This window comes from Astyanax mexicanus, chromosome 21, assembly GCF_023375975.1.
Source record: "Astyanax mexicanus isolate ESR-SI-001 chromosome 21, AstMex3_surface, whole genome shotgun sequence".
NCBI classification, from domain to species: Eukaryota; Metazoa; Chordata; class Actinopteri; order Characiformes; family Acestrorhamphidae; genus Astyanax; species Astyanax mexicanus.
In genome coordinates this window covers 37943515-37971008 of record NC_064428.1, presented here as the reverse complement: position 1 = coordinate 37971008, position 27494 = coordinate 37943515, and the positions used below count along the sequence as shown (strand labels likewise).

The window sequence follows — 27494 nt, the reverse complement described above, 5'->3', positions numbered from 1 at the left end:
TCTATAAAGCCCACATGATTTTCTGCACACCACTTGGACATCCAGCGGTTCAGCGAAGAAAGCCTGCTGTAAGCTTCATCACCACGCCTCATTGGGATGGGGCCAGAGCAGATTACCTCCTTGGACAGCGTCTGGGCCTGTTTAATCACCTCTTTAACATTAGCCTTAGTTACTTCAGACTGCCGCAGACGAATATCATTGGCCCCTACATGAATTACTACCCTCGAATATCTCCTATTCCCTAACAGCCAAAGGTTGCCACTAATGTCCGGTGCTCTGGCTCCCGGTAAACAAGTAACTGTTGCCGCTGGTGCCCCTAAAGGAGTAGCTAATTTCACGTGTCGGACGATAGAGTCTCCTATCACCAGAGTACCTTTAACAGGCTCCTCAGTTGGTGCTTCACTGAGCGGGGCAAACCTGTTTGACACGTGAACTGGGGGAGCGTGGTGTTCAGATGGGCTGGCTGTGGCCTTTGCAGTAGCATTAGCCTTAGCCTTTCGACTATGCCGCCGAGACGTTACCCATTCGCCCCGCTGTGAGGGCTCTAAGGCTCTAAGGCCGGAGTCGAGGGGGTACTAACTCTCCCTGAGACACCCGGGGCTGCTAACAGTGAATCCTGCTGTCTATCCCTTATTAAACCCCGGACGTGCAGCTCTAACTTATTCACCTTATCCACCAAGGTGCTAACTATCTCACACTTAGTACAAATACCACTATTTGCATGACAGTGACTCAAAATGTAAAAAGTAAGTGGCTTAAGAGGTAGCATATTGAGATCCATAAGTGGCTTTATGTGTTGTTCAGAGACCATCAATACATATTGATGATGAAGATCACCACAATGTTCTAAAACCAAATATAATATCTTCACTGGACAGGAGAGACATTTACATACGTTTTTTGCATACTCAAATTTTATTTTGTTTTGGTTTATATTTTGCAAACATACTGCTTGCTACTGTACTGCTACTAAGAGAGAGATAGACATGAATAAAGAGGGAGTGAGATATAGTTCATATATATATACATATATGATATTTTTGTATCAGAGAATGACGCACTGTGGAGCTCTGTGTGGTTCTGCTTGGCATGACTTATCTCTAATATATGATCATAACCAGACCTAACAAAAAACAGCATCCATATTCACATATTCACACAATTTCTTACTTGTTTAGATGCTACACTTTCCCGTCTGGATTTGTTTATGCAAAACTACTGCTAGTCTGTTTACTAGAAACACATGGATGAATGTTCTGGGTTTCTTCTGTATTAACACTGTCATGGAAACAGAACTCTTACTGTGGATTTTTTAATATAATGTTTACTTTGTGTTAAAATGACATACATTGCAATGATTAATGGAAAAAACAAGCTTCAATTAACTAAGTTAGTTAAATTTAGAATCCTGATTGAATATTTGTTTCTTCTTGACAGAAATGGCAGAGTTTTTATTAATTTTTCTCAAATGGTATAACCGTATAAATATACTTTTTCTAAAGTCTAACCTCATTTTAATATACATTTCTGATTAAACATTTTAAAATGGTTTGTTTCATATTTTGATTTGAAATGGAAACATTTTTTCAAAGGTGTAAATGCAGCCCCAAATCAGAAAAAGTACAGAATTGATAATGCACATTTTAAAAACAATATTTCTTACATTTATTTTGGACAATTAGAACCCAATATATTTCATGCTTGCTCTGTTAAAATTAATTCAATTTATTAATATGCATCATTTCCTGCATTTCAGCCCTGCTACACATTCCAATCAAAGTTGGGACAGTAAAGCATTTACAAATTAATTAGTAGAATTAGTAAAATTTCCGTTCATTCTTACAACAATTACAAGATATCACTATTTAAAATTTGGTTAAATCAGATAATGAAAAATATAGATAGAAAATATAACATTTCTGTGACCCCCTATCAGCCCACTGTGGCACCAAGGGCTCCACAGCCCTGAGTTTGAGAAACATAGACCACTGAATTCGTGTCGTCATTTTGTAGTCAGCGCCATGTTGTTTATGCCCATATTTGGGGCTCGTTGGGGTTCCGTGTCTAAGCGGTTCAAGTCAATACAGGATTTGAATGAGCTTTTCAAAAACTGGCCTCTGTCACATTCTGTGGTAAATAAATCTGTTCAGAACCCTGTACGATTTATTCTGTGTACATTTACCTCTTAAATATCACTGGATAATCTGAATTTAGAGATCGTTTAAGGGGAGTAATTAGAAAAATGCCAACTTTAAGCTAATGCTTAATTGACATCACAGCACAGCGTCTGGAAATGACCCCGGACTGGATTCTGCACAACACCAGCAAACTCCTGTCAGACCGCGTTTTGGAATATTATGCTTCACAGAGGATCATTAAAGCATTTAAACAGGTGAAAACTCTTTCAGTAATGTTGAGCAGTGTGGTGTTGAGCAGTGTGATGTTGAGCAGCGTGATGTTGAGCAGTGTGATGTTGAGCAGTGTGATGTTGAGCAGCGTGATGTTGAGCAGCGTGATGTTGAGCAGTGTGATGTTGAGCAGTGTAGTGTTGAGCAGTGTGATGTTGAGCAGTGTAGTGTTGAGCAGTGTGATGTTGAGCAGTGTGATGTTAAGCAGTGTGATGTTGAGCAGTGTGATGTTGAGCAGTGTGGTGTTGAGCAGCGTGATGTTGAGCAGCGTGATGTTGAGCAGTGTGATGTTGAGCAGTGTGATGTTGAGCAGTGTAGTCTGTGTTAGAGCTTTAAAAGGCAGATAATAAGAGAAAGTTCAGCAGCGCTTCCCTGCAGGATTAGTATTTAATTACGGCCATTAGTTTATACTAATTACAACACCTGACCCAAATAATCAACAAGTAACTAATCAACTAATCAACTAACTACCTGCCCTCATTGAGGCGACAACAAACCAGAAACACCAATTTATTTCACTGCATAATAAAGAGGGTAAATGTTAAAACGTGTTACAGCTGGTTCTGGAGTATCACTGTCAGCTCTCTCAGCTCTCCTCAGTAAGCGCAGTAAGTTCATTAGTTGGATCAGCTGTGTGTAAAATGCTCCTAACTTAAAGCCGGAGTTCTCTGGTGTTGCGCCGAAAACAGTCCCCTGCTAATCTCTGCAGTGGCGCCGGGAGGTCAGTTCACTCCACTGTAGCATTAGCTTAAGGTTAGCATTTTTCTCATTACGACTCTTAAACGATCTCGTAATTCAGAGGATCCAGTGATGTTCAGGAGTAAAATGTACACAGAATAAAACATACAGAGATCTGAACAGATTTATTTACCACAGAATGTGACAGAGGCGGGTTTTTGAAAAGCCCATTAATTTTTCTCATAGGGAAAAAATGCTTAGACATGGAAGCCGTACGAGGACTACAGAATGACGCATGACTTCAGTGGTCTATTGTTCTGAGTTCTGAGGGATTTGATATGTATATTGGCTACAATATTTCAGGTAAAGCATATTTTACCTTTCCAGTATGAGGGCAATAGAATTGATAAGACTGTTTTAAAGAGTCTGTATAGGTAGTATTTCCCTCAGCAGGCCTTGACTTGTATTGAGTTTGAAATGGCCAGTTTTCAGTATTTAATCCATTGATTTCTTTGGTGATGATGCTGATTGTAAGGACTGCTGAGATTATCAGAAACTATCTACCAATTTTCTGTCTTTAATACTGTCATACTGACAGTATTAAATACTGACAACTGTCAATACTGGCCTTTATAATCTAAATTATACTTTCTGGGGGCTGTGAAATTAAGCAGTTGGCGTAGTCGGCAGGATTGTAAAACAGATTTGCCATACATTACATAATTAATTAGGTTACTACGTCTTATCGTACCCAATTTCTGGGTCATATTATATTGTTTAAGCAATGGACATAAAACATGTTCAAGGCAAATATTTATTTATGAGAATAAAAAGATTTATTTCTATTTTTTAACACCCCACAAAACATAAAAGGAACATTAATACCCAGTGCTAATTGTAATAGATACATGATAATCCTAGGTCTCAACATACTTTACAATCTGAAATACAAAGTAAATAAAAGTAAAAAAAAAAAGATCTGTCACCTCTAGTAGTGATATAAGGAACCCTAACATCTACAGATTAATCACCAATCCAGCATAGATTATATGAGCAGCTGGAACTCAGCTTCAGATTAACCTAGGAGTGTAGAGCAGGATCTACAGGTCCAGCTGTAGCAATATCTGTGGGTAAATGAGCTGCAGGATCCATACAGAATCTGTAGAACCTCCTCTATACCCAACCATCTCAATCTCATCTTATGTCCAGGAGAGAGGTCATTTTGTATAGTTTTCCCTAATAAACATATCCTTTAATTCTTATATTTACATACTTTTATATACAGACGTTTTTTTTTATTTTTTTCATAAACGTCTGTCTTTAACAAATTCTAACATTTTTTGTTTCCTATAGTGCATTCTAATCCAATAATTAAAACCCTGGTTTTGATCCGACTTTCATGTTTGGATTTATTTTTGGCTTAACTAGAGGAGAAGAACCTATTAATGAAACAATTTTACTGCTGTCTGATCTTGAAGAGAGGTCAATAGTGGAGAAGAACTTGTAAATCATAGTCAAATAGAGCATGACATCCTGATGACATCCTGACCTTATTTATACTATCTTTTATGTTAGCATGCTATCAAATCCTCACAGCTATGCCTTTTCCAAATTTTAATAATAAGCTTCTATTTTTTTTTTTTACTATTTTTAGAAGTTCTTCCTGCTTTAGTTTAGTTATCGATTATGTTGAGTTTCTTCAGGATGTTCTGGTTGCCTGTTGTCGCTCATCACTTGGAGACACAGCAGGATGCCCACTTTCTGTATTGCTCTCTGACCTGAAAGTTCATATAAACATTTGTTATTTATAGAACAAATGGACAGCACCTAAACATATCCAGCATTACCTGAAACCTCATTACTATTGCTCATTAATATGTAAATATCTACATATTTACATCTGGTGTGTGATCCTAACATGGTATTTATAATTATAATATACCAAACTATCTAGTGCTTTTGAAATTGAATTCAACCAAATCTTCACAATGATGCTTCAGAATGTAGTATAATAAATTTACTCCAAAAGAAAATTAGTCTATCACCATTGACCTTTAATTGTGCCATTGAGTTGTTGCCTGACACTTTCCCCCAATGGGGCACTTCTATATCTTTGATCCTGAAAAAGTTTGTAAGCAAGCCCTTACTTAGTATTATACTATCCCAAAACAAGAAATTATTTATATTTGTAGAGAAAATGGGTATCTGTAGACCTGCATAGTCTGAAAATCTTAGTCAAGGACATATATCCCTTTTCTTTGACCATCACCTTTGAAATTCTTCAACAGGCTCAATTGTTTCTAAAGGTGTGAAGACTGCTGTGATTATCAGAATCATTTTTTTTAAATAGTGGCAACTATCAACACAATACTTTTATCATCTACAATATATTTTCTTTTGGCTGCAAAATTAAGCAGTTGGCATAGTCGACAGGATTGTAAAACAGATTGCCCATGCATTACATAATGAACATTACAATTATTGCACAGTAGATTACCACATCTTATCCTGTCTAACACTGGGGTCATATTATATTGTTTATACAAAGGTCAAAATGTATTTTAAAGGCAAATATGTCAGAAAATGAATGTATTTCTAGTTAGTTACAACTTTGTGCCTATTTAAATTGGCCAGTTTGGTCACTATGAGTATATAGTAATGCCTTTTGGACTAATGAATGCACCGTTTATTTTTCAAAAACTTTTGGTCTGGATAGAACACAAGGACCCCTCCTACATCCAAGGTGTCAAACAGCTGGATTTTAAGCAGGGCCATTTGGCCTGATTTTTCAGTCATTTTGACATAAAAACATTTATTACCTCCAGATTCCAAGAATATTAAGTCTCATACCCTCACCAGGCAGTAAGAAAAAACATCCTTACCACAATCCACTCCTATTCTTTTCCAAGAATGCATACTAAAAATTTTAGGAAGGAGAAAAAATTAGTGGCCAATACAGTATTGCCAAATGAATTAGATCTAGTTGAGGGCTGAATGATTTCACTGCAGTTCTGAGTCGGATAAGGCTTTTTAGTGTGATCAGATGGGGAGTCTTTAAACTTCCAGAGACAATTCCTTTATTTGGGGGGGGGGGGGGGTAGGGGCATGTAGGGGACTAGTTTTGTAGTTTCTGTTTTTGAATCTGCCTGAAGGTGGGTGAAATTGGTCATTATGAGTATATCGTAATGCCTTTTGGGATAATTAATGCGCCGGTTATCTTTCAAAAACTCTTGACAAGATTGTTACAGTTAATTTACCTGGATTACACACTGATATATAGTTAGATCCATGAATATCCTGTTGTCATTATATTATCCAGGGTACTAGTTTTGTAGTGTCTGTATTTGAATCTGCCTGCAGGTTCAGGTGGGTCAAATTGGTCATTATGAGTATATTGTAATGCCTTTTGGGCTAATAAATGTGCCAGTTATCTTTCTAAAACTCTTCAGCAAGATTGTTACAGTTAATTTACCTGGATTACATACTAATATTTAGTTAGATCCATAAATAGCATGTTGTCATTATGTTTTCTAGGGTTCTAGTTTTGTAGTGTCTGCATCTGAATCCGCCTGCAGGTTCAGATGGGTCAAATTGGACATTATGAGTATTTGTAATGCCTTTTGGGCTAAATAATGTGCCAGATATCTTTCTAAAACTCTTCAGCAATATTGTTACAGTCAATTGTCCCTGTTCAATGTCAAAGAATAGACACTGGCAAGACAGGAAAAGTTTAATTTTGTTTAATCCTATGTCTGAGCAGCCAAACAGCTGGGATCTAGACAAGGCCTGTAGCCTTATTCATCCAGTCATTTCAACATAAAGATGTTTTCTTGTTATCCAGATTTTTGCCCTAATCCACTACTATTCTTTTCCCTAAATGCATATTTATGGTCCTTAGGAAGGGGGGGTGTACTGTAATGGTCTGGTTCAAAGGGAGAACTGGTACTATGTGGTAATGTAGGGGGCTATAATGTATTATAGGGCACTTTAGGATGCTGTACGGTGTATAGGATTCTAGATTTATAGTGAAAAATATTTGGTGTAAATGAAACAGTAGTTGACTATTGTGTATACACTATATATTGGGCAATATAAATGACACTAATACAGTGGTATGGCTGACCTCTTGGTTGAGGACACAGTAGACCAGGAAGATGAAGGTTCCCTGCTGGGAGTTGAGGAAGAGGAAGACCATTTCCAACACCGGATTGCCCTCAGTGAAGAAACCCAGAATCCAGGGGCAGCCGAGGATGGCACTCTGTACCAGGATTTTAAAAACTAGCTTTCTAGAAAGAGAGATAAAGAGTAACAAAATATTAGTATAAGTATACAAAATTATATATATATATATGTTTTAGAAAATGTAAAGGATGTTTTAGGTGTGTTTTATATAGCAAAATCTTGAAGTGTCTGTGTGCCATGTATTACTTGGTTTGTTTGATGTGGGAATTATCATTGTTCAGTTTTGCCAGGACAGATCTCAGATTAAAAGTAATGATGACAAAGATGATCACATTAACCTGCAAATATGTTAAAATTGTATTGTATTTATTAAACATTAAAAAATATGAAACGTATCAAATAAAATACTATATCAGAACTTACTGCAAGTATTAAAGACACAGGGCCCACAAAACTCCATATGAAGTCTCTGTCCATCTTAATCCAGCATCTGTACAGAGGAAACAGTGAACTCAAAACTAATGACAAGAAAACTCCTTTCTAAGAAATAAAATGACCAGCTCAAACTGGCCAAGCTTAATAAGCTGGTTTACTGTCTTAACTTTAGATTAGTGACCTATCTGGTCAATTACAATTAAAAGGGAAAATATTAAAACTATGCACAAATTAAATGTCTTTGTCAGCCTTTGTCAACATCTGATAATACCAAAACCCACCCAGTGAACTTACTCTTTACTGCCGTAACCACCAGGAAACAGCCCAACAGACACGCCCACCACAACCAGTGGAATAACGTATCCAATTATAATCAAACATTTCCAGCCGAGCACCTCCTTCTGCTTGGATCTGATCTTGGTGAGGTTCTTCACTGAGATGAAGAGCAGCACGGCTTCAATCAACATCCACACAAAAGCAGAGAGGAAGAGGAAGTGCAGAACTCCTGCTAACACTGCACAGAGCATCTGGAAAGAGAGATGGACAAATAGATAGAAAGAGATAGAAAAAATAAGAAAGATGTAAACAGTGCTGTTGGATATTCTGATCTGTATCCAGACCTATAGATATTAATCAGTTTAAAATAACAGGTTACCTCTAAAGGCTGGATGTAGGTTATTAAGTTCTGAGTGAGGAGGAAGATCAGGTGAGCCAACAGAAGACTGATACACAGGTTTATTCTGGGAGTGTTGTTCATCCTCAGGTGTCGACGACAAACAGTGAAGGTCAACAGAGTCAAGCTGAGGAACACCAGCCCCACTGATACCAGTACAGTGCCGAGCATCTCCATAAAAGGGTAAATCTGAAAACCATAAAGCACAGTGACAATGAAGTGAAGTTTCACTGAAAAAGATGCTTTCTTTAACACAGCTTCTGCTCATCTTTCCACTGGAAAAGAACCAAATTTTCTGTATTACCTCAGAACAGGTGAAAAGGAAAGTTTAGCTCATTCTGACTCACAGAGCTATGGTGGAAACTATCTCCCCAGAGTATCACGACCACAGTAATCAGGATAAAGGAAGTAAGTCCTTGCTTTTTTGCTGGAATTGCTGGATGCAACTACACCAAAAAAGGAAAGGCTAGCAAGCTAACAGGCTAAAACTAGCATTCGGGATAAATACACACACTTACGCCGAGAGGATGGGTGAGTTTAAAGTATATCTGTGGCCATGCCCAAGCTAAAAGACCATATGAAGTGTGATAGCTTAAATATTCTAAAGATTCTGTTTTTCAAATTAAAGACTTTTTTAAGGTCAAGCCAGATGTCATCTGCCATGCATACATTTTTACCAAAAAGCAGGATATGGTTCCCCTTTTAGAAACTTGATGTGAAAACCCCAAATCCTAGCATTCTCACGCATCCTTTTCAGGCCACACTTTAGCCCTTTAGGTCCACACTTTAGAATACGTCCTTATATGAAAGAAGACAAATAAGAATAAGGACTTATATAAAGCAAGAAAGAATCATTTTCCTGATACAACCTAGTCTTGGTTGGGTCCGAGGTCAGACAAGTGGCAAGTAGAGACGGTATGACCCAACATATCTTAACAAATATTTACCCTCAACAGATGACCTAACTGTAACCTCCTTAAAATCTTTTCTCAACCCTAACCTTTAAACAGATCTTTACCCAAACTTAATGCTAATCCTTTTAAAATCTAATCTTAAGATAAATTCTAACAGGAAAGTCTTTCCAGAAGAGCTTTGACTTGCTCTTCTTGTCTTTCCATTAGTTTAATCTGAGTATTTAATTCAGTGTTTTTAAAGTTTTGGCTGGTCTTACTGTTTCTGCTAAAGGTTTGGTCTGCATGATGAGAGCGAAGGTAGACAGGTGAACACAGGAGCACACGGTGTGAGTACTGTTGGTCTGGACAAGAGAACAACCATCTACAACCCATTCAGTGTTCTTCCAGTACACACAGGAGAGAGTACCATTAGGATCAGTTTCCTACAGAAAATAGAAGAAAGGAAATCATCTGTTCGAGAAAAAATGCAGAACAAGGTGGATGCCAGTATCAGAAAATATAACCACTGGTTTAATTTTCTTTCTACTTGCATGGTGTTAATTTTACACTGTAAGTAAATGTGTAAAAGATGATGTGTTTAATAACCAGTAAAATCAGATGACTCACTTCAATGTGCTTCATGGTGAAGTTGACTGGTTTGGTGAGTCGTGTGTCGCTGGTTTTGGGCAGCGTAGCCGACACCACAGTGGATATCATGGTTTTCACTGTGTCGTTATCAGTTGTGTTGAAGAAACTGGGCTTCAGCATGTTGTCCATGTTACTGTAACTCATGAAGGCCACAGCAGCAGATCCTGAAACACAGCAACAAAATTAACTAAATATCTACATCATCTAACATAGAATATTAGTTTTAGTCTAAAGAGGAATGTGTAAAGTGTGTAGGTTTGAACCCAGGAACCACTATTCAAATATGTTCTATCAGTGTTACAATGTACAATAACTATGTATTCACTTTCTGGAATCCTTGATATCATCCACGGAAAAAATTTGACCATAAAGGGATAGAATGCTGTGAACTTAAGATGCAGAAAGAAATTAAAATGGCGAAATCAAAGCATGAAAAGTATTTAACCATACCTTTATTATTCAGTGAAATCTGGATGAGGTCAATATCCATCTGGGTGCTGTTCACACTGAGCTGAGGAATTTCTTTCATTGAAGCTTCTGGTCCAACTGCAAAGACCTGAAGTTCTGAGAGATTTAAACCATAACAACCAAACAAATCAGAAGCTGTATTATAATGCTTCCAGTATATTGTTGCTGTCACACCAAATCTCAATGTTCAGTTTTATACAGTATATTGTGAATCTGCCATTTGATTGTATTTCATAATGTATATGATTAAAACTTTTTGTGTAACGGGGCAATAATCCTAGTCTAGGTAGATATAGACAGATATCTTCTGACAGACTTTGCTTCTTTTACTTAGAAATTAAGAAGCTGCCTTAAAGGAGAACAAATAAGGAGGCTTGGGATAGAGGCTTGAGAAAGTAAGGGTTAGTTATCTTATTTGTTTACTTTTTTCCTAAACTATATAGGAGCTATTTCATCTAAATAAACAAAGGAATAGAGGCTAAGTTGCCTCATTAAGGACCTCAGTCTTCGGAAAACGGACGGAGCATTTATTAAGCCAAATGGCCTGTTGAGTTATTCGAAAAGGCCAATGGGTGACAGTGATCTTAAGACCTCTATTGTCAATACAGGGTTAAAGAATTCTGCTCCAGCAGGTGGAGTGGGTAGCTGTATGAAGCCTTGGGTCAGGGTCTCCTTAATGTACCTCTCCATGACCACCTTCTCAGGACCAGAAAATGAGATCAGGTGACCTTGAGGAGGCAAAGTAGCTGGGAGGAGGTCATTAGCACAATCGAGGCTCGGTGAGGAGGCAGGACTTTGGCTTTCTTTTTGCTAAAGGTGTCTGGAACACTTTACTGAGGTATGGCTGTCAGTCCTCAACAACTGACATGATTCCACCAGCTTTAAACTGTAAACAGAAGACCTGGCAGTGTGGGCTACATTGATAGATAGACTGGGATAACCAAACAATGTGGGCATTATGCCTCTGCAGCCAAAGGAACCCTAAATTAACCATTAGGTCAGAAGCCTTTTTGTGAGGAAGAAAGACAGCTGGACAGTATGCATTTTTTTTACTGTCTCTCAATTGCCCTTGACCTCAAAGGGGATTGCCCCAGTGCGTTGGTCACATACATCCATAAAGTTTCCTGTGGCCCCAGAGTCAATAAAAGCCATACCAAGGATCTGGGAAGATAGACCCCTGTAGCACTGGGGATTTGTAGAGGGCCTACCCTGGTGCCCCTTTACCTGGGGTAAGCCTAAACTTTTCCCAGCCTCAAAACATACACCACGGCCAATCTGCATTGGTTCAGGGGCCTCTATGGCTGCTGAGGAACAATGCCATTTTGGGAGGCAGTGAAATTAGCTCCCCAACTCATTCTTTTAATGGCCCTGCATTGTTCTTGCATCTTGCAACCAAGCTTGTATAGGTCATCTAATGAGTCCGGAGGATTGCGAATGGCCAGCTTTTTTTTAGGTCTTTATTGAGGCCCTGTTGGTAGATCATCCTAAGAACCTTAGAATCCCAGTGTGCAGAAGTTAATGTTGTAATCATCAATTCTCATGGCAGCTGTGAACTCTGTAAAGGAGGTGTCCTAGCTCTCCAGTAAGGCAGTGTGGCTCATTCCAATCCTCGATCTTTCAGGAGAAAGATCATATAAGCTACTGGGCATGCTCAGAGGAAAACCTGGAAGAGGCTTGCTGAGATGCCAGTGAACACTATAACTAGTGGCTGAAGGACCTCGGCGCGAGCACCCCTTACAATGTGTGCATATTTTACCTAAGCCTTTGAGAGAGATGCTAAGACTGTAGTTGGTTTCAGTTGGCTTCACCAGTGTAGACACCAGTTTTTCAGTCTTGTTCAGCACTGCGTTCCCATACGATACAAGTTTTTCAGGATTCGCTGTTTCAACTTTAAGAAGCTGCTCCTTAGTGTTCAGCACCATGCCTAAAAAATTTTCTACCATCTGTTTTTAAACAATCAGAGAGAAAAGAACAGATTTTAATGAGGCATACAAAACTTAACAGGAGACTTTTTAACGTTTGTATAATTAGTTTAATTTCTTACCGCTTGTGGAAGGACCTGAGCAGTGATGTTCTCAATCTGGTTAAACAGATCTGCTCCACACTGTGAGGTAAAGTTGGCCTAAAACAAGAATCCAGTGTGTTGTTATTAAAGTAGATCAGTGTATAAAACTCAGAGATCAGATAGATCAGTTATTAAATGTAATGAAACTGTTCCAGACCTGGCAACCTTCAGACATTGTGATATTCGGAGGCACTTCTGTAAGAGAATTACACGTCAGTAATAGCAAAGTTAACCCAGCACCACTGTAAACAGAGATGGAGTTACAGTAATTATCAGGAGATATGATCAACTGTATCATATCGAATCAGTTCTACCTTTATCAATAATCACACTTTCCAACCAATATATTATCGTACTGTTTCACTTTTTTCTGTTTTAAATTAATTATAATAATATAAAAGCTTTGGCAGAAGTAATGGCAGCAGGAATAGTAGTATTAGTAGCAGTAGTAGAGGAAATATCATTAGTTGGTAGTCAGTGGTAGAATAGTAGTAGATGTAGCAGTAATCTTTTGTAGCTGTAGTTCTGGTAAAAGTAGTAGAATAAAAGTAGTTATAAAATAGTCTAAGTCTTTTGTACCAGTAAGAGTTTAGTATGAGTAGTATTAGAGTGGTAGTTGTAGAATAATAGTAACTTTAGTATCAATTGCAAATTAAATGCATAGACTGTCTTTTCTGTAATTAAAAATGTGACCTAAGAAATAGTAATAGATAAAAAAAACCTGTTGTTGTAGAGATTGGCTGGATGGTGCTCACATCTGGGGGAAAAACATTACAAAAAACATCAGCTAAAGTAGTTGCAATGCTCCTGATACTCCTGGTCTGAAATCAAATGTTGATATTTCAAATCAAATCTGATATTTAATCTTACACTAATTATCTAATTCCAAGTGTAAAATACTAAATAACACTGATTACCAATAGAAACAGTCCTTTTGGAGCTCTTTAAACTTATCATTAAAATATAAACACTCTTCAACACTCTTCTTTCTGAAGGCCAATCTTTGAGGACACTGTAGACATTGAAATCATAAGTGCATAAGGGTCAAATGAAATTTGTGAAGTTACTGTAAAGAACACTAAATACAAACACATAAAAATCCTTATAAAAACTACTGGTACACACCCAACACAAATATGGTATTTAGATATTTATAAACATATTCATGATATGCCAGCTTAGAAGCACCACTGTTTTCACGTTCTCTGGTAATCTCTATGACTTGATATGGTTTTATACATTAAATAAAACTGTACAGATAATCACTTTTATTATTATTAATATTATGAGAGTTCAAGCCCCGAAGGTGCGTAGAACCCTATTGTTTTGTTAAGATTTTTCTTCTTATTATTATTATTATTCTTTTTCCTCTGAAAAAGCAGTTGTGCAGCCTAAACCGTAAGTCGTAGAGAAATGAGACTTGGTAGGTAGATGTAGGATCAATGCATCTCGGTGGACAACAAAAATGGCACCGATTGGTCAAGTGGTGGCGCTATAAACAAGGAAATTCATTTTTCACAATTTTCTCAATAACTCAACAACCATAAGACCTACATTCAAAATTCTTTTTTTTGATTGATTCCTTGGGTCAATACCTACAACTTTGCAATTTGGACCATGCACTTCCGTCTATATAGATTTTTTGCTAATTTGCATAATATGCAAAACATACTTTTGCGAACTAGTCCTAGGAATTTTGATCAATCCTGGCATGTTTGGTATCAAAACACTCGTGAGAGCATGGCCTTCAATATTCATTAAGAAAAAGTTGAAATTTGTAAACAATATGGCCACCATATGCAAATTAGTCCTTCCGGATATATGCCCCATTCACTTCAATTTTTAAATTTGGAACATTGTTTCTCAGCAACCGTGCAACCTAGCAAGCTGAAACTTTGCATGCAGAATCTGTCATACAGCCTCTAAAGGATGTTCAAAGGGCAACTTAATCAATCAACATGGCTGAACACCATCAGCCAATCAGCATTCAGCAGACATTTTGGCAGGCTGAATGTTGCCCAATCTGGATGACACTTGGCAGTTATGTTCAGGTGGAGACGCTGTAGTGACCTGCAAATTGCTGAAACAATCCGACCACTGGGGGGCGCTGTTCCAAAAAATCTAATACATGTCAATCATACTGTACTATTTTGACATCTAAATGTTTGTGTCATATTTAGTACAGTGGCTCTGACAAATTTGTCAATACAACTATGTTTAAAAAGTGCTTTGTTTATTCAGAACTGCTAATTGTTTGAAAATAGCAATATTGATACTAGTCTCTGGATATTTGGCCTATCACCGCCATTTTGGACTTGTTGCACACTGTAGAGTCTCTAGGTTAAGATTCAATGAAAACATTTGTGAAAATTTCACATACAATAGTGTCCAGGCATCAAGCAATCTGAGCGTCCTTGAAATTTTCAACCTAAATTGCTGTAACTCTGCAGTATTTGCTCTAATCTCACAATGTTAAACACTTCTGTACAATATCACTCCGATGAAGCGCCATTTAATACAGAACTAGATTAAGAATAACTTGACATTACATGTCATATCAGAACATTCACTCCTTTGTGCCTCTTCTCAACATTAATAACAGGTGAAAGACTTTTGATCATTTCTAAATGTGACAGAATGTCTCCAATTGTGTTACACCTTCTTACACATCACCATCCTATGCTCTAGTTGGCACCATTGTGCTAGTTGGTGCTTGATGAAGCGCCATTTAATTCAGAACTAGATTTAGAATAACTTTGTAATTACATGTCATGTCAGACAATGAACTCATTTGTGTTAATGTAAACTTGTTTGTTCAAACATTTCAGCTTGTTTTGCAAAGGTCAAAAGGTCAATCTGAATACCACTTTGTGAACATTCTGGTTGAAGCCACCTGATCAATACCAATAACATGTAGACACCTTTTGACTAGTTCTAACTCACTTAATGAATATCCTACAAAGTTCACTAGATTTACATGTGAATTTAAGCACTGATCAGGTTGAAAGGCCTCTGCTCAACATTAATAACAGGTGAAAAACTTGATAATTTCTAAATGTGACCGGGCATCTCCAATCATATTAGACCTTCTTACACATCACCATTCAATGCTCTAGTAGGCACCATTGTGCAAGTTGGTGCTTGAACCCGATGATTGCCGCTTGCGGCTATATTAGCAATTATTTTCGCTTCCATTACTTTTCATTATTCTTTTTCTCCTGAAAAAGCATATCTGCAGCCTAGACCGTAAGGCCTACAGACATGAAACTTGGTAGGTAGCTGTAGGATCAGTGCATCTCGGAGGACAACAAAAATGGCACCGATTGGTCAAGTGGTGGCGCTATAAACAAGGAAATTCTTTTTTCACATTTTGCTCAATAACTCCAGAACCATAAGACCTAAAGTCAAAATTCTTTTTTTACTGGATTCCTTGGGTCAATACCTACAACTTTTCAATTTGGACCATGCACTTCCGCCCCGATAGATTTTTTGCTAATTTGCATAATATGCAATACATACTTTTGCGAACTAGTCCTAGGAATTTTGATCAATCCTGGCATGTTTGGTATCAAAATACTCATGAGAGCATGGCCTTCAATATTCATAAAATGTTGAAATTTCTAAAGGATATGGCCGCCATATGCAAATTAGTCCTTCCGGATATATGCCCCATTCACTTCAATTGTTAAATTTGGAACATTGTTTCTCAGCAACCGTGCAACCTAGCAAGCTTAAACTTTGCATGCAGAATCTATCATACAGCCTCTAAAGGATTTTCAAAGTGCAACTTAATCAATCAACATGGCTGAACACCATCAGCCAATCAGCATTCAGCAGACATTTTGGCATGCTGAATGTTGCCCAATCTGGATGACACTTGGCAGTTATGTTCAGGTGAAGACACTGTAGTGACCTGCAATGTGCTGAAACAATCCGGCCACTGGGGGCGCTGTTCCAAAATAACTAGGATATGTCAATCATACTGTACTATTTTGACATCTAAATGTTTGTGCCATATTTAGTACAGTGGCTCTGACAAATTTGTCAATACAACTATGTTTAAAAAGTGCTTTGTTCATTCATGATTGCTAATTGTTTAAAAATAGCTATATTGAAACTAGTCTCTGAATATTTGGCCTATCACCTCCATTTCAGTCTTGTTGCACACTGTAGAGTCTCTAGGTAAATATTCATTAAAAACATTTGTGAAAATTTCACATACAATAGTGTCCAGGCATCAAGCAATCTGTGCATCCTTGGAATTTCTAACCTAAATTGCTGTAACTCTGCAGTATTTGCTGTAATCTCACAATGTTAAAGACCTCTGTACAATATCACTCTGATGAAGCGCCATTTAATTCAGAACTAGATTTAGAATAACTTTGAATTACATGTCATATCAGAACATTCACTCCTTTGTGCCTCTGCTCAACATTAATAACAGGTGAAAGACTTTTGATAATTTCTAAATGTGACCGAGTGTCTCCAATTATGTTAGACCTTCTTACACATCATCATCCTATGCTCTAGTAGGCACCATTGTGCCAGTTGGTGCTCGATGAAGTGCCATTTAATTCAGAACTAGATTTAGAATAACTTTGTGATTACACGTCATGTCAGTCAATGCACTTCTTGGTGTTAATTTAAACTTGTTTGGTCAAACATTTCAGCTTGTTTTGCAAAGGTTAGAAAGTCAATCTGAACACCACTTTGGGAACATTCTGGTTGAAGCCACCTGATCAATACCCATAACATATCCTACAAACTTCAATAGATTTGCATGTGAATTTAAGCACTGATCATGCTTAACATTAATAACAGGTGAAAAACTTTTGATAATCTCTAAATGTGACAGGGCATCTCCAATCAGATTAGCCCTTCTTACACATCACCATCCTATGCACTAGTAGGCACCATTGTGCCAGTTGGCGCTTGAACCCGCAGATTGCCGCTTGCGGCTATATTTATTATTATTATTATTATTCAATTGTTGAATGGTCATTTTGCACTTGATGCTCCACAACCTCCGGCCTGAGGGGGGTGGGACAGGAAGTGAGTGTGCTGGGTGGGTGGGATCCTTCCTGATGCAGGTGGCCCTTTTCCTGCATCTGGAGGTGTAGATGTCTGTGATGACTCCTACAATCCTCTGTGCAGCTTCACCACCCTCTGCAGAGCTTTTCTGTCTGCAGCAGAGCAGCTTCCATGCCACACATTGATGCTGGAGCACACAACGCTCTCCACCACACATCTGTAGAAGGAGGTGAGGACTGCGCTCCCGAGTCCAGCTCGTCTCAGCCTCCTGAGGAAGTAGAGCCGCTGATGTGCCTTCCTGACCAGAGTGGAAGTGTTGTTGCTCCAGGTGAGGTTGCTGCTCAGGTGCACACCCAAGTACCTGTAGGTGTGAATCTGTTGCTGGGGGGGGCTCTCCTGAGTTCATCTGAGTCACCGGACCTGAAGGCAGCATCCCTGACTTTCATCAGAGAACACCTCGGCGTGCAGCCAGGGTGCTATGTAAACAGCAATCACGAACACCGCAGAAAACTCACGAGGCAGATAGTGAGGGCGACACTTCACAGTCAGTTGTTCTGTCGCCTCGGAGCAGTGGCTGTTTACCAACATGCAGTTTGTGCACCAACCTTTGTTTATGTAGAAGCACAAGCAACCCCCCCCCCGGGCTTTCCCGGATAGCTGTCTGCGGTCCAGCATGGTCTGGTTCAGCCAGGTTTCCGTGAGACAAATCATAGCGCAGTTCCTCATCTCCTAAGAAACACTCATCCTCAGCCGGTCCTCAGCAGGTCCAGTTTGTTATCCAGAGAGCGGACGTTAGACAGGAAAAGTGACAGAATCGGGGGTCGGTTAGCATTAGCTTTTAGCATGGCTAGCATGCCGGCAGGCTTTCTCCCCTTCTGTCTCCTCCTGCCCTTTGTCTGCAGCACTCCATTCCCCCACACTGTTTTAGTTGCTGTTTTACTGGCCGAACTTTACTTAATCCTAAAGAGTTCAGTTCTGCTATAACTCAAATGCATGGGACGTGTGAATTTGGGTTCAGGACCAACGTAAAAATAGCTGAAAGTGGTGTTTACTCGGAAGATGAGAAGCCACTGCACTACTGCGGTCCAGCATCTTGTTAGTCTTATTGTTATAGTTACTTATTATTGTTGATTTCTCATATATGCAGGTAAATATGAATATAGAAAAAGATTGAAAGGTTTAGATATAAAATGTTGAGTGAAACTTACCTGGTGCTGTTGTACTGCTCATTTTCACTGAGTCAATAACTGGAGTGATGGAATCCATATCTGAATAAAGGACATATCAAAATGAATGTAAAAATATTTAGCCCTTAATATTAATTAAAAAGCACTAATTAAGGCTCTTAGAGTGAATCTGAGTACCTGCACAATAAGCTGCATTGCAGAAGTTTAGACTGACAAACTCATAAACGTAGTAATTTTCTGGACACGCTTTAACTCGAATTGCCACAGACCACCCACAGCAACCACCATTCATGCCACAGGCCTGACGAGTGACGATTCCATCTGATATCTGAGGGTGAGGACCATTCAGCCAAAAGGTGTCAGAAGTGCCACATCTGTAATAATTAGTGCAGATCTCTGGCATCCGGATGTTCATCCCATTATACAGCAGTCGATACCAGGCTTTCCCATTAAAGGAGTTATCACAGACATACGATCCACCTACAGTAGTGGCTCTCCAGGGCTGGTCAAGAGTGGTGTAGTTGTAGCAGGGTTCACTAGTAGCTGATTTTTAAGAAAATAAAATTGAAACAAAGACATTTTTATTTTTTTTACTTTATAGATTAAAAGGAAGGTTTACTCCCTCTTTATACACCTATTTAACTTCTACAAACAAAGGCAATTTTAAGACTTCCTGTACTAAACAACTTATGTATTTTAAGTAAACAACAGTCTCATAAAATATGAAATCATCAGCTTATCAGCTAACCAACTAACCAAACAACAGCTTAGCCACGCCCCCCTACAGTCAGACTTTGCTTTTTTCCACTTATTACTGATAATTACCTGGTGCTGTTGTGCTGTCCACTTTTAGTGGGTCAGTGACTGGAGTGATGGAATTTACATCTGAATAAAGAACAATGTAGAAAATAAATAACCCTAACATCTATTTTAAAACACTAATTAAAAGCTTTTAGAGTGAATCTGGGTACCTGCACAATAAGCTGCAATGCAGACGTTTGGTTTGACAAACTCATAAACGTAGTAATTTCCTTTACATGCTTTAAGTCGAATTGATACAGACCATGTACAGCAGTTATTGATCCAACTCCCACAGGCCTGACGAGTGATAATTCCATCTGATATCTGAGGGTGAGAACCATTCAGCCAAAATGTGGCAAACGTTCCACATCTGTTATAATTAATGCAGCTTTCTGGCATCCGGATGTTCATCCCGTTATACAGCAGGCGGTACCAGCCGTTCCAGTTGAAGTTGTCGTCACAGATCGACATTTGAGATCCATTAGTGGCTCTCCAGGGCTGGTCCAGAGTGGTGTAGGAGAAGCAGGGATCACTAGTAGCTGATTTTAGAGACAATAAAAGGTTAATCAATACTGTAACAATTGGACATTTTTCCATAAACATATTTCCACACTGTGATCTGCACATGGTCATTTCTTCTAAACCTAATTCTTCTTTCTTTTTATTGATTCCACTGCATTGAACATAAAAAATATGAATATCAATTTATTTTTATCTATCATTGTGTTTTTAAATTACCGACTGTAAACAACATTTCGATTTTTTTCATCATGGCCTCTGCAATTAATAAAGGGCCTCAGACCACCAGCCCTCTTCCCCACAAAGAAGAAGCTTGCATTGGCCGGAGAGGTAGACAGATTATTTTCTCAGGGGGCATCTGTGAAAAATATTTCACACTTCTAAAACTTTTGCATCCGGACTGCAATTGAAAAAACAGGAGGATCAGTGAGTTTTAAGGCTTTTTCTCGGTCACATGACATCATGTTCAGTAGCTCCTCCATTTCCACTCGCTGTTGTGTTTAAGTGGATATTCATGGAAACGCACTCCCAATGTATAATTACGGTGTGCGGCAGTGGACAAATAGCTATTATATTAAACGTGAGGAGACAAAACTCAGAGATGTGCATCTGGACGGGACTAAATTTACCAGAGGAGTTCAAAGAAAAACAGTAGATAATAAATCTAATAATAAAAAAATTACCCCAGAACCCCCTGAGAAACGAATCCCATCTGGATAGGGCTTTGGATGTATTCTCCCATCGTCCAGTGTTTGGGGCCTGAGAGGGAGAACAAGTACTAATACCAGGGAGACTAGTACCAGCCATATCGCAGAGACCCTGAAGGGGCAGTATTTGGGCCTGCCATTTACTTAACACTTTCTGGAGGTCCTGGTATTCTTTGGGTACCCAAGAGAGGTCAGGATCTCTGGTATTGGGGTCCAAGCCTTTAGCAGCTCTGGGGGGCTAAAGGCAGAATTGAAAAGCTGACGCCATGTCAACACTGAGCAGGTCAACCAGTTGACATGGGGTTGTGCCAATGGTTCCCGACTCACAGCTTGAGGGGGCATGTTTGGTGAGATGCCACCCCTGGCTCCAGTGACCGCCCATTGATGGCTGCTACAGGCAGAGGCTCCTGTAGGGGAACCAGCGGTAAGGCAAACTTCCTGTCCATGGCAGGAAGGCAAACCTCAGAAGCCCATGACAAATGTGTGGCAATGAGGAACACCCCCTGGGTTGAACCTGATCGGTTCCCGGGGTTCCCTTAACTGCATGGGTTGTACCCCATGGTCTGGTGAATCCTCTGCCATCAGAGGGGTCAAGCAACTGAGGGCTGACCCTGAGGCTCCCAAAAGGATGACGCCCAAAGTCTGCATTTGGCATCTTTCTCTAAGGCGGCTGTCCAGTTTCTGGGTCAGCTGAATGAGCTCATCTTTGAGTTCCTCATTCAGAACGTGATGTATTTTAGCTGAGAGTGTGAGGAACCCAATGGCATACTCAAACACTGATCTCCAAGCCTGACGCAGGTTTAGGAGGCAGGTCCGTGATTCCTCTCCTCGGGCTGAAAGGTCAAAAGTCTGCAAGAGGGCGGCCACTAACAGCAGCAGTGGCGCAAACCAGGTTGGTGTTCCCATTCCAGGGTAGCCCACACTAACGCCCTTCCGGAGAGGAAGGAGGTGATGTATGCCATCTTGGCATGCTCTGACTAACAGCAGGATGGCTGCAGCTCGGAACAAGCAAGCACTGTAGGAAAAACCTCCAACAGCTTCCTCAAAGCAGGTAAACCCAATATAAGGGGGCCAGTGAAAGGGTGGAAAAACAAAAACGGGTCTGAATAGAAAATGAAAAGCGTAAACAAAAGCTTGCAAGGAAAGCGTGGCTAAGCCTTATAACAAAGGGAGATGATGGCAGCCCTGAAAATAATGTGAACAGGAAAGTGAAAGGGACATGTTATATCAAGGTGTGTCTACTAATTAGCGTCACAGGTGTCTACAATCTTGTAAGCAGTCATTGGGATCATATATTTAGGGCTACAGGTAGTCACTATGCAGTTTGGTGACATGGTGTGTACCACACTCAACATACAGGAAGAAAAAGAAAAGAGTTGTTTTAGGATATCAGAAGGAAAATTAAAGACAAGCATGTTAAAGTTAAAGGTTATAAACACACCTCCAAGCATGTTCCTGTGATAACAGGTTTACATTTTCACGTACAGATTGGTCACCACAGATTTTGATATAAAATATTGAATAATTCTTTTAAACGTATCAGTGAAACTTACCTGGTGCTGTTGTGCTGTTCACTTTCATTGGGTTATTGCCTGGAGTGATTGAATTCACATCTAAAATAAAGACATATTAAACTTAAAGAAAAAGAAACAAATTTTTACAATCATTTAAAAATAAGTAAAGCTTTTAGAGTTAATCTGAGTACCTGCACAATAACCTGCAAAGCAGACGTTTGGACTGACAAACTTATAAACATAGTAATTTTGTGGGCACGCTTTAACTTGTATTGACACAGAATATTGACAGCAGCCACTTGTCCAACTCCCACAGGCCTGACGAGTGATAATTCCATCTGATATCTGAGGGTGAGGACCATTCAGCCAAAAGGTGACCTCAGTTCCACAACTGTAATAAGTCATGCAGCTCTCTGGCATCCGGATGTTCATCCCGTGATACAGCAGTCTGTACCAGATGTTCCCATTGAAGTAGTTATCACAGACCCCCAATCTAGTAGCATTAGTGGATCTCCAGGGCTGATCAAGAGCAGTGTAGTTGTAGCAGGGATCATCAGTAACTGTTTGAAGAAAATAAAATGTTAATTAGTAACATTTAGTGAATAAGTGAAATAACTTAATTAACATACAGTGGTATGAAAGTTTAGGCATCACAGATAAAAAAAATCAGAATTTCATGTTTTTTTCTGTATAAATCATTGTTTGTTTAGATCAGTAATTTCAGTTAAATATATCATATAATAGAAGAACATAGTGATATTTGAAAAGTGAAATGAAGTTTATAAAGTTTACAGAAATTCTGCAAATATTATTTATACAAAATTAGGCAGGTGCATAAATTTGGGCACCCCCAGAAAAATGTCATCCATATTTAATACATCCTCCTTTGCAGAAATAACAGCCTATAAACGCTTCTTACAGCTTCCAATAAAAGTCTGGTTTCTGGTTGAAGGTATTTTGGATCATTCTTCTTTACTAATCATCTGTAGTTCAGGCAGGTTTGATGGTTTCTGATCATAACCAGCTCGCTTTAAAGGGCCAACCCCCTGATTTCAGCTCCACCTCTGTCTCAGTTTGGAAAAATGCTTAAAATGGGAGTGGTACTTTGGGAGAGGCAGCGCAGTGATGCTGCTGGACATCCTACTCCAACTGGCACTGGCATAATGCAACGCTGCCGGGCTTCTATGCTAGCTATACCGCCAGTAAGCTACGCCGGCGGGCTTCTATGCTAGCTACACCGCCGGTAAGATATGGCGCTGGGCTTCTATGCTAGCTATGCCGCCGGTAAGCTATGCTGGGCTTCTACGCCAGCTACGCTGCTGGGCTTTAATGCTAGCTACATCACCAGTAAGCTATGCCACCAGGTTTCTAAGCTAGCTACGCTGCCAGTAAGCTTCTACGCTAGCTTCTACGCTAGCTATGCTGACGGGCTTCTACACTAGCTATGCCGCCGGTAAGCTATGCCACCGGGCTTCTACGCTAACTACGCTGCCGGTAAGCTACGCTGCCAGGCTTCTACGCTAGCTATGCCACCGGTAAGCTACGCCACTGGGCTTCAAAGCTAGCTATGCCACAGGGTTTCTACGCTAGCTTTGCAGCCGGTAAGCTACACCATCGTGTTTCTACGCTAGCTTTGCCGCCGGTAAGCTATGCCACCGGACTTCTACGCTAGCTATGCCGTCAGTAAGCTACGCCACCGGGCTTCAACGCTAGCTATGCCGCCTGTAAGCTACGCCACCGGGTTTCAACGCTAGCTTCGCCGCCGGTAGGCTACGCCACCGGGCTTCAACGCTAGCTACGCCGCCCTTAAGCTATGCCAGCGTGCTTCTATGCTAGCTATGCCGCCGGTAAGCTATGCTGCTGGGCTTCAACGCTAGATACGCTACCGGGCTTCTACGCTAGCTACGCCGCCAATAAGCTACACTGCCGGGCTTCTACGCTAGCGCCGCCGCCGATAAGCTACACCGCCAGGCTTCTACGCTAGTGACGCCGCCGATAAGCTACACCAACGGGCTTCTACGCTAGCGACGCCGCTGGGCTTCTATGCTAGCTACACTGGCAGTATCCTACATAGCCAGGCTTCAACACTAGCTACGACGCCGGTAAGCTGTGCTGCCGGGCTTCTATGCTAGCTACACCGCCAGTAAGCTATGCTGCCAGGCTTCTACGCTAGGTATGCCACCGATAAGCTATGCCACCGTGCTTCTACGCTAGCTACGCCACCGGGTTTTAATGCTGCTGGGCTTCTATGCCGCCGGGCTTCTATGGTGCCGGGCTTCTACGCTAATGACTGGGTTGGGCAATTGGCTGTGCACTGGGCTTCTACGCTACTTATGCTGCTGGTAAGCTACGCCGCCGGGCTTCTATGCTAGCTACTCCGCCGGGTTTTTATGCCGCTGGGCTTCTACGCTAATGACTGGGTTGGGTAATTGGCTGTGCGCTCAACTTCTACACTATCTACACTGCCGGTAAGCTACGCACCTGGGCTTCTACGCTAGCTATGCCGCAGGTAAGTTACACCACCGGGCTTCAATGCAAGCTATGCCACCGGTAAGCTATGCCGCTGGGCTTCTTTTATTTTATTTGAAATTATTCATGTTATTTAAACTAATTAGTGAAACTTACCTGGTGCTGTTGTGCTGTTTACTTTCATTGGGTCAATAACTGGAGTGATGGTACTTACATCTGAATAAAGAACATAGTAAACTTAGTGAAAAAAATATTAACCCAAACATTCAAAAGCACAGAGGAAAGATTTTAGAGTAAATCTGAGTACCTGCACAATAAGCTGCATAGCAGATGTTTGGATCAATGAACTCATAAACATAGTAATTTCCTGGACACGCTTTAACTCGAATTGACACAGAATATGGACAGCAACCACCAGAATTCCACTCACTCCCACAGGCCTGACGAGAGATAATTCCATCTGATATCTGAGGGTGAGAACCATTCAGCCAAAACGTGATAGAAGTGCCACATCTGCCATTATTAGTGCAGCTCTCTGGCATCCGGATGTTCATCCCATAATACAGCAGGCGGTACCAGCCATTCCAGTTTAAGTTGCTGTCACAGAGAATCCATGAACCTAGAGTGGTGGATCTCCAGGGCTGATCCAGAGCGGTGTAGTTGTAGCAGGGATCACCAGCAGCTGAATTTAAAGAAAGTAATGTTAATCTATATTGTAACAATCAGATATTTTTCCATTAACATATTTCCACAGTGTAAACTGCACAAGATCATTTGTATATGATCTTGTGATGCAAAAGTGATGAACTCTGAAGCTACATGAAGTTTGGAGGTATGTAGTGATGAACTCTGAAGCTACATGAAGTTTGGAGGTGTGTAGTGATGAACTCTGAAGCTACATGAAGTTTGGAGGTGTGTAGTGATGAACTCTGCTGAAGCTACATGAAGTTTGGAGGTGTGTAGTGATGATGAACTCTGAAGCTACATGAAGTTTGGAGGTGTGTAGTGATGAACTCTGAAGCTACATGAAGTTTGGAGGTGTGTAGTGATGAACTCTGAAGCTACATGAAGTTTGGAGGTGTGTAGTGATGAACTCTGCTGAAGCTACATGAAGTTTGGAGGTGTGTAGTGATGATGAACTCTGAAGCTACATGAAGTTTGGAGGTATGTAGTGATGAACTCTGAAGCTACATGAAGTTTGGAGGTGTGTAGTGATGAACTCTGAAGCTACATGAAGTTTGGAGGTGTGTAGTGATGAACTCTGAAGCTACATGAAGTTTGGAGGTGTGTAGTGATGAACTCTGCTGAAGCTACATGAAGTTTGGAGGTGTGTAGTGATGATGAACTCTGAAGCTACATGAAGTTTGGAGGTGTGTAGTGATGAACTCTGAAGCTACATGAAGTTTGGAGGTGTGTAGTGATGAACTCTGAAGCTACATGAAGTTTGGAGGTGTGTAGTGATGAACTCTGCTGAAGCTACATGAAGTTTGGAGGTGTGTAGTGATGATGAACTCTGAAGCTACATGAAGTTTGGAGGTATGTAGTGATGAACTCCGAAGCTACATGAAGTTTGGAGGTGTGTAGTGATGAACTCTGAAGCTACATGAAGTTTGGAGGTGTGTAGTGATGAACTCTGAAGCTACATGAAGTTTGGAGGTGTGTAGTGATGATGAACTCTGAAGCTACATGAAGTTCAGAGGTGTGTAGTGATGAACTCTGAAGCTACATGAAGTTTGGAGGTGTGTATTGATCATCTAATGTGAAGCTACATGACGTTTGGAGGTGTGTAGTGATGAACTCTGAAAATACATGACGTTTGGAGGTGTGTAGTGATGAACTCTGAAGCTACATGAAGTTTCGAGGTGTGTATTGATGATCTAATCTGAAGCTACATGAAGTTCGGAGGTGTGTAGTGATGATGAACTCTGAAGCTACATGAAGTTTGGATGTGTGTAGTGCTGGTGTAATCTGAAGCTACATGAAGTTTGGAGATGTGTAGTGATGAACTCTGAAGCTACATGATGTTTAGAGGTGTGTAGTGATGATCTAATCTGAAGCTACATGAAGTTTGGAGGTGTGTAGTGATGAACTCTGAAGCTACATGAAGTTTGGAGGTGTGTAGTGATGAACTCTGAAGCTACATAAAGTTTGGAGGTGTGTAGTGATGATGAACTCTGAAGCTACATGAAGTTTGGAGGTGTGTAGTGATGAACTCTGAAGCTACATGAAGTTTGGAGGTGTGTAGTGATGATCTAATCTGAAGCTACATGAAGGTTGGAGGTGTGTAGTGGGGATGAACTCTGAAGCTACATGAAGTTTGGAGGTGTGTAGTGATGAACTCTGAAGCTACATGAAGTTTGGAGGTGTGTAGTGATGAACTCCGAAGCTACATTAAGTTTGGAGGTGTGTAGTGATGAACCCTGAAGCTACATGAAGTTTGGAGGTGTATAGAGATGAACCCTGAAGCTACATGAAGTTTGGAGGTGTGTAGTGATGAACCCTGAAGCTACATGAAGTTTGGAGGTGTGTAGTGATGAACCCTGAAGCTACATGAAGTTTGGAGGTGTGTAGTGATGAACTTGGAAGCTACATGAAGTTTGGAGGTGTGTAGTGATGAACCCTGAAGCTACATGATGTTTGGAGGTGTGTAGTGATGATCTCTGATGCTACATGAAGTTTGGAGGTGTGTAGTGATGAACTCTTGAAGCGACATGACGTTTGGAGGTGTGTAGTGATGAACTCTGAAGCTACATGAAGTTTGGAGGTGTGTAGTGATGAACTCTGAAGCTACATGAAGTTTGGAGGTGTGTAGTGAT

The 27494-nt window shown here is 40.2% G+C and overlaps 2 protein-coding genes and 1 long non-coding RNA gene across 3 annotated transcripts; 1 reads left to right on the top strand and 2 right to left on the bottom strand.

Annotated features, from left to right (window-relative positions):
* Positions 1-4758: 4758 nt before the first annotated feature.
* Positions 4759-12310, bottom strand: LOC111197080 (adhesion G protein-coupled receptor E3-like). Its single transcript, XM_049469737.1, has 11 exons — positions 12142-12310; positions 10368-10481; positions 9897-10081; positions 9548-9712; positions 9172-9174; positions 8359-8565; positions 7998-8230; positions 7692-7758; positions 7515-7606; positions 7210-7372; positions 4759-4864 (listed from the first exon to the last, which is right to left on the bottom strand). The coding sequence occupies exons 1-11, from the start codon at positions 12305-12307 to the stop codon at positions 4817-4819; spliced, it is 1443 nt and encodes a 480-aa protein (XP_049325694.1). The 5' UTR covers positions 12308-12310; the 3' UTR covers positions 4759-4816.
* Positions 12311-12417: 107 nt separating this feature from the next.
* On the bottom strand, positions 12418-25354 carry LOC107197226 (uncharacterized). The gene is made up of 11 exons (XM_049469513.1): positions 24986-25354; positions 24835-24894; positions 22401-22769; positions 22249-22308; positions 19640-20008; positions 19494-19553; positions 18846-19211; positions 18690-18749; positions 13172-13207; positions 12608-12645; positions 12418-12507 (listed from the first exon to the last, which is right to left on the bottom strand). The coding sequence occupies exons 1-11, from the start codon at positions 25230-25232 to the stop codon at positions 12418-12420; spliced, it is 1755 nt and encodes a 584-aa protein (XP_049325470.1). The 5' UTR covers positions 25233-25354.
* Positions 25355-25997: 643 nt separating this feature from the next.
* On the top strand, positions 25998-26868 carry LOC125785691 (uncharacterized). The gene is made up of 3 exons (XR_007428015.1): positions 25998-26254; positions 26710-26792; positions 26833-26868. It is a non-coding gene; the product is annotated as an uncharacterized LOC125785691 (long non-coding RNA).
* Positions 26869-27494: the final 626 nt, after the last annotated feature.

Coding starts and splice junctions, on each gene's coding strand:
- LOC111197080 (XM_049469737.1), bottom strand. CDS start 12,307: ATGGTGCTGAACACTAAGGAGCAGCTTCTTAAAGTTGAAACAGCGAAT. Junction 10,082..10,367: donor GATTTCACTGAATAATAAAG/GTATGGTTAAAT, acceptor GCTGTGTTTCAG/GATCTGCTGCTGTGGCCTTC. Junction 7,373..7,514: donor TCCCACATCAAACAAACCAA/GTAATACATGGC, acceptor CTCTCTTTCTAG/AAAGCTAGTTTTTAAAATCC.
- LOC107197226 (XM_049469513.1), bottom strand. CDS start 25,232: ATGAACATCCGGATGCCAGAGAGCTGCACTAATAATGGCAGATGTGGC. Junction 20,009..22,248: donor GAACAGCACAACAGCACCAG/GTAAGTTTCACT, acceptor CTCTAAAATCAG/CTACTAGTGATCCCTGCTTC. Junction 18,750..18,845: donor CAATGCAGCTTATTGTGCAG/GTACTCAGATTC, acceptor TCCTTTATTCAG/ATATGGATTCCATCACTCCA.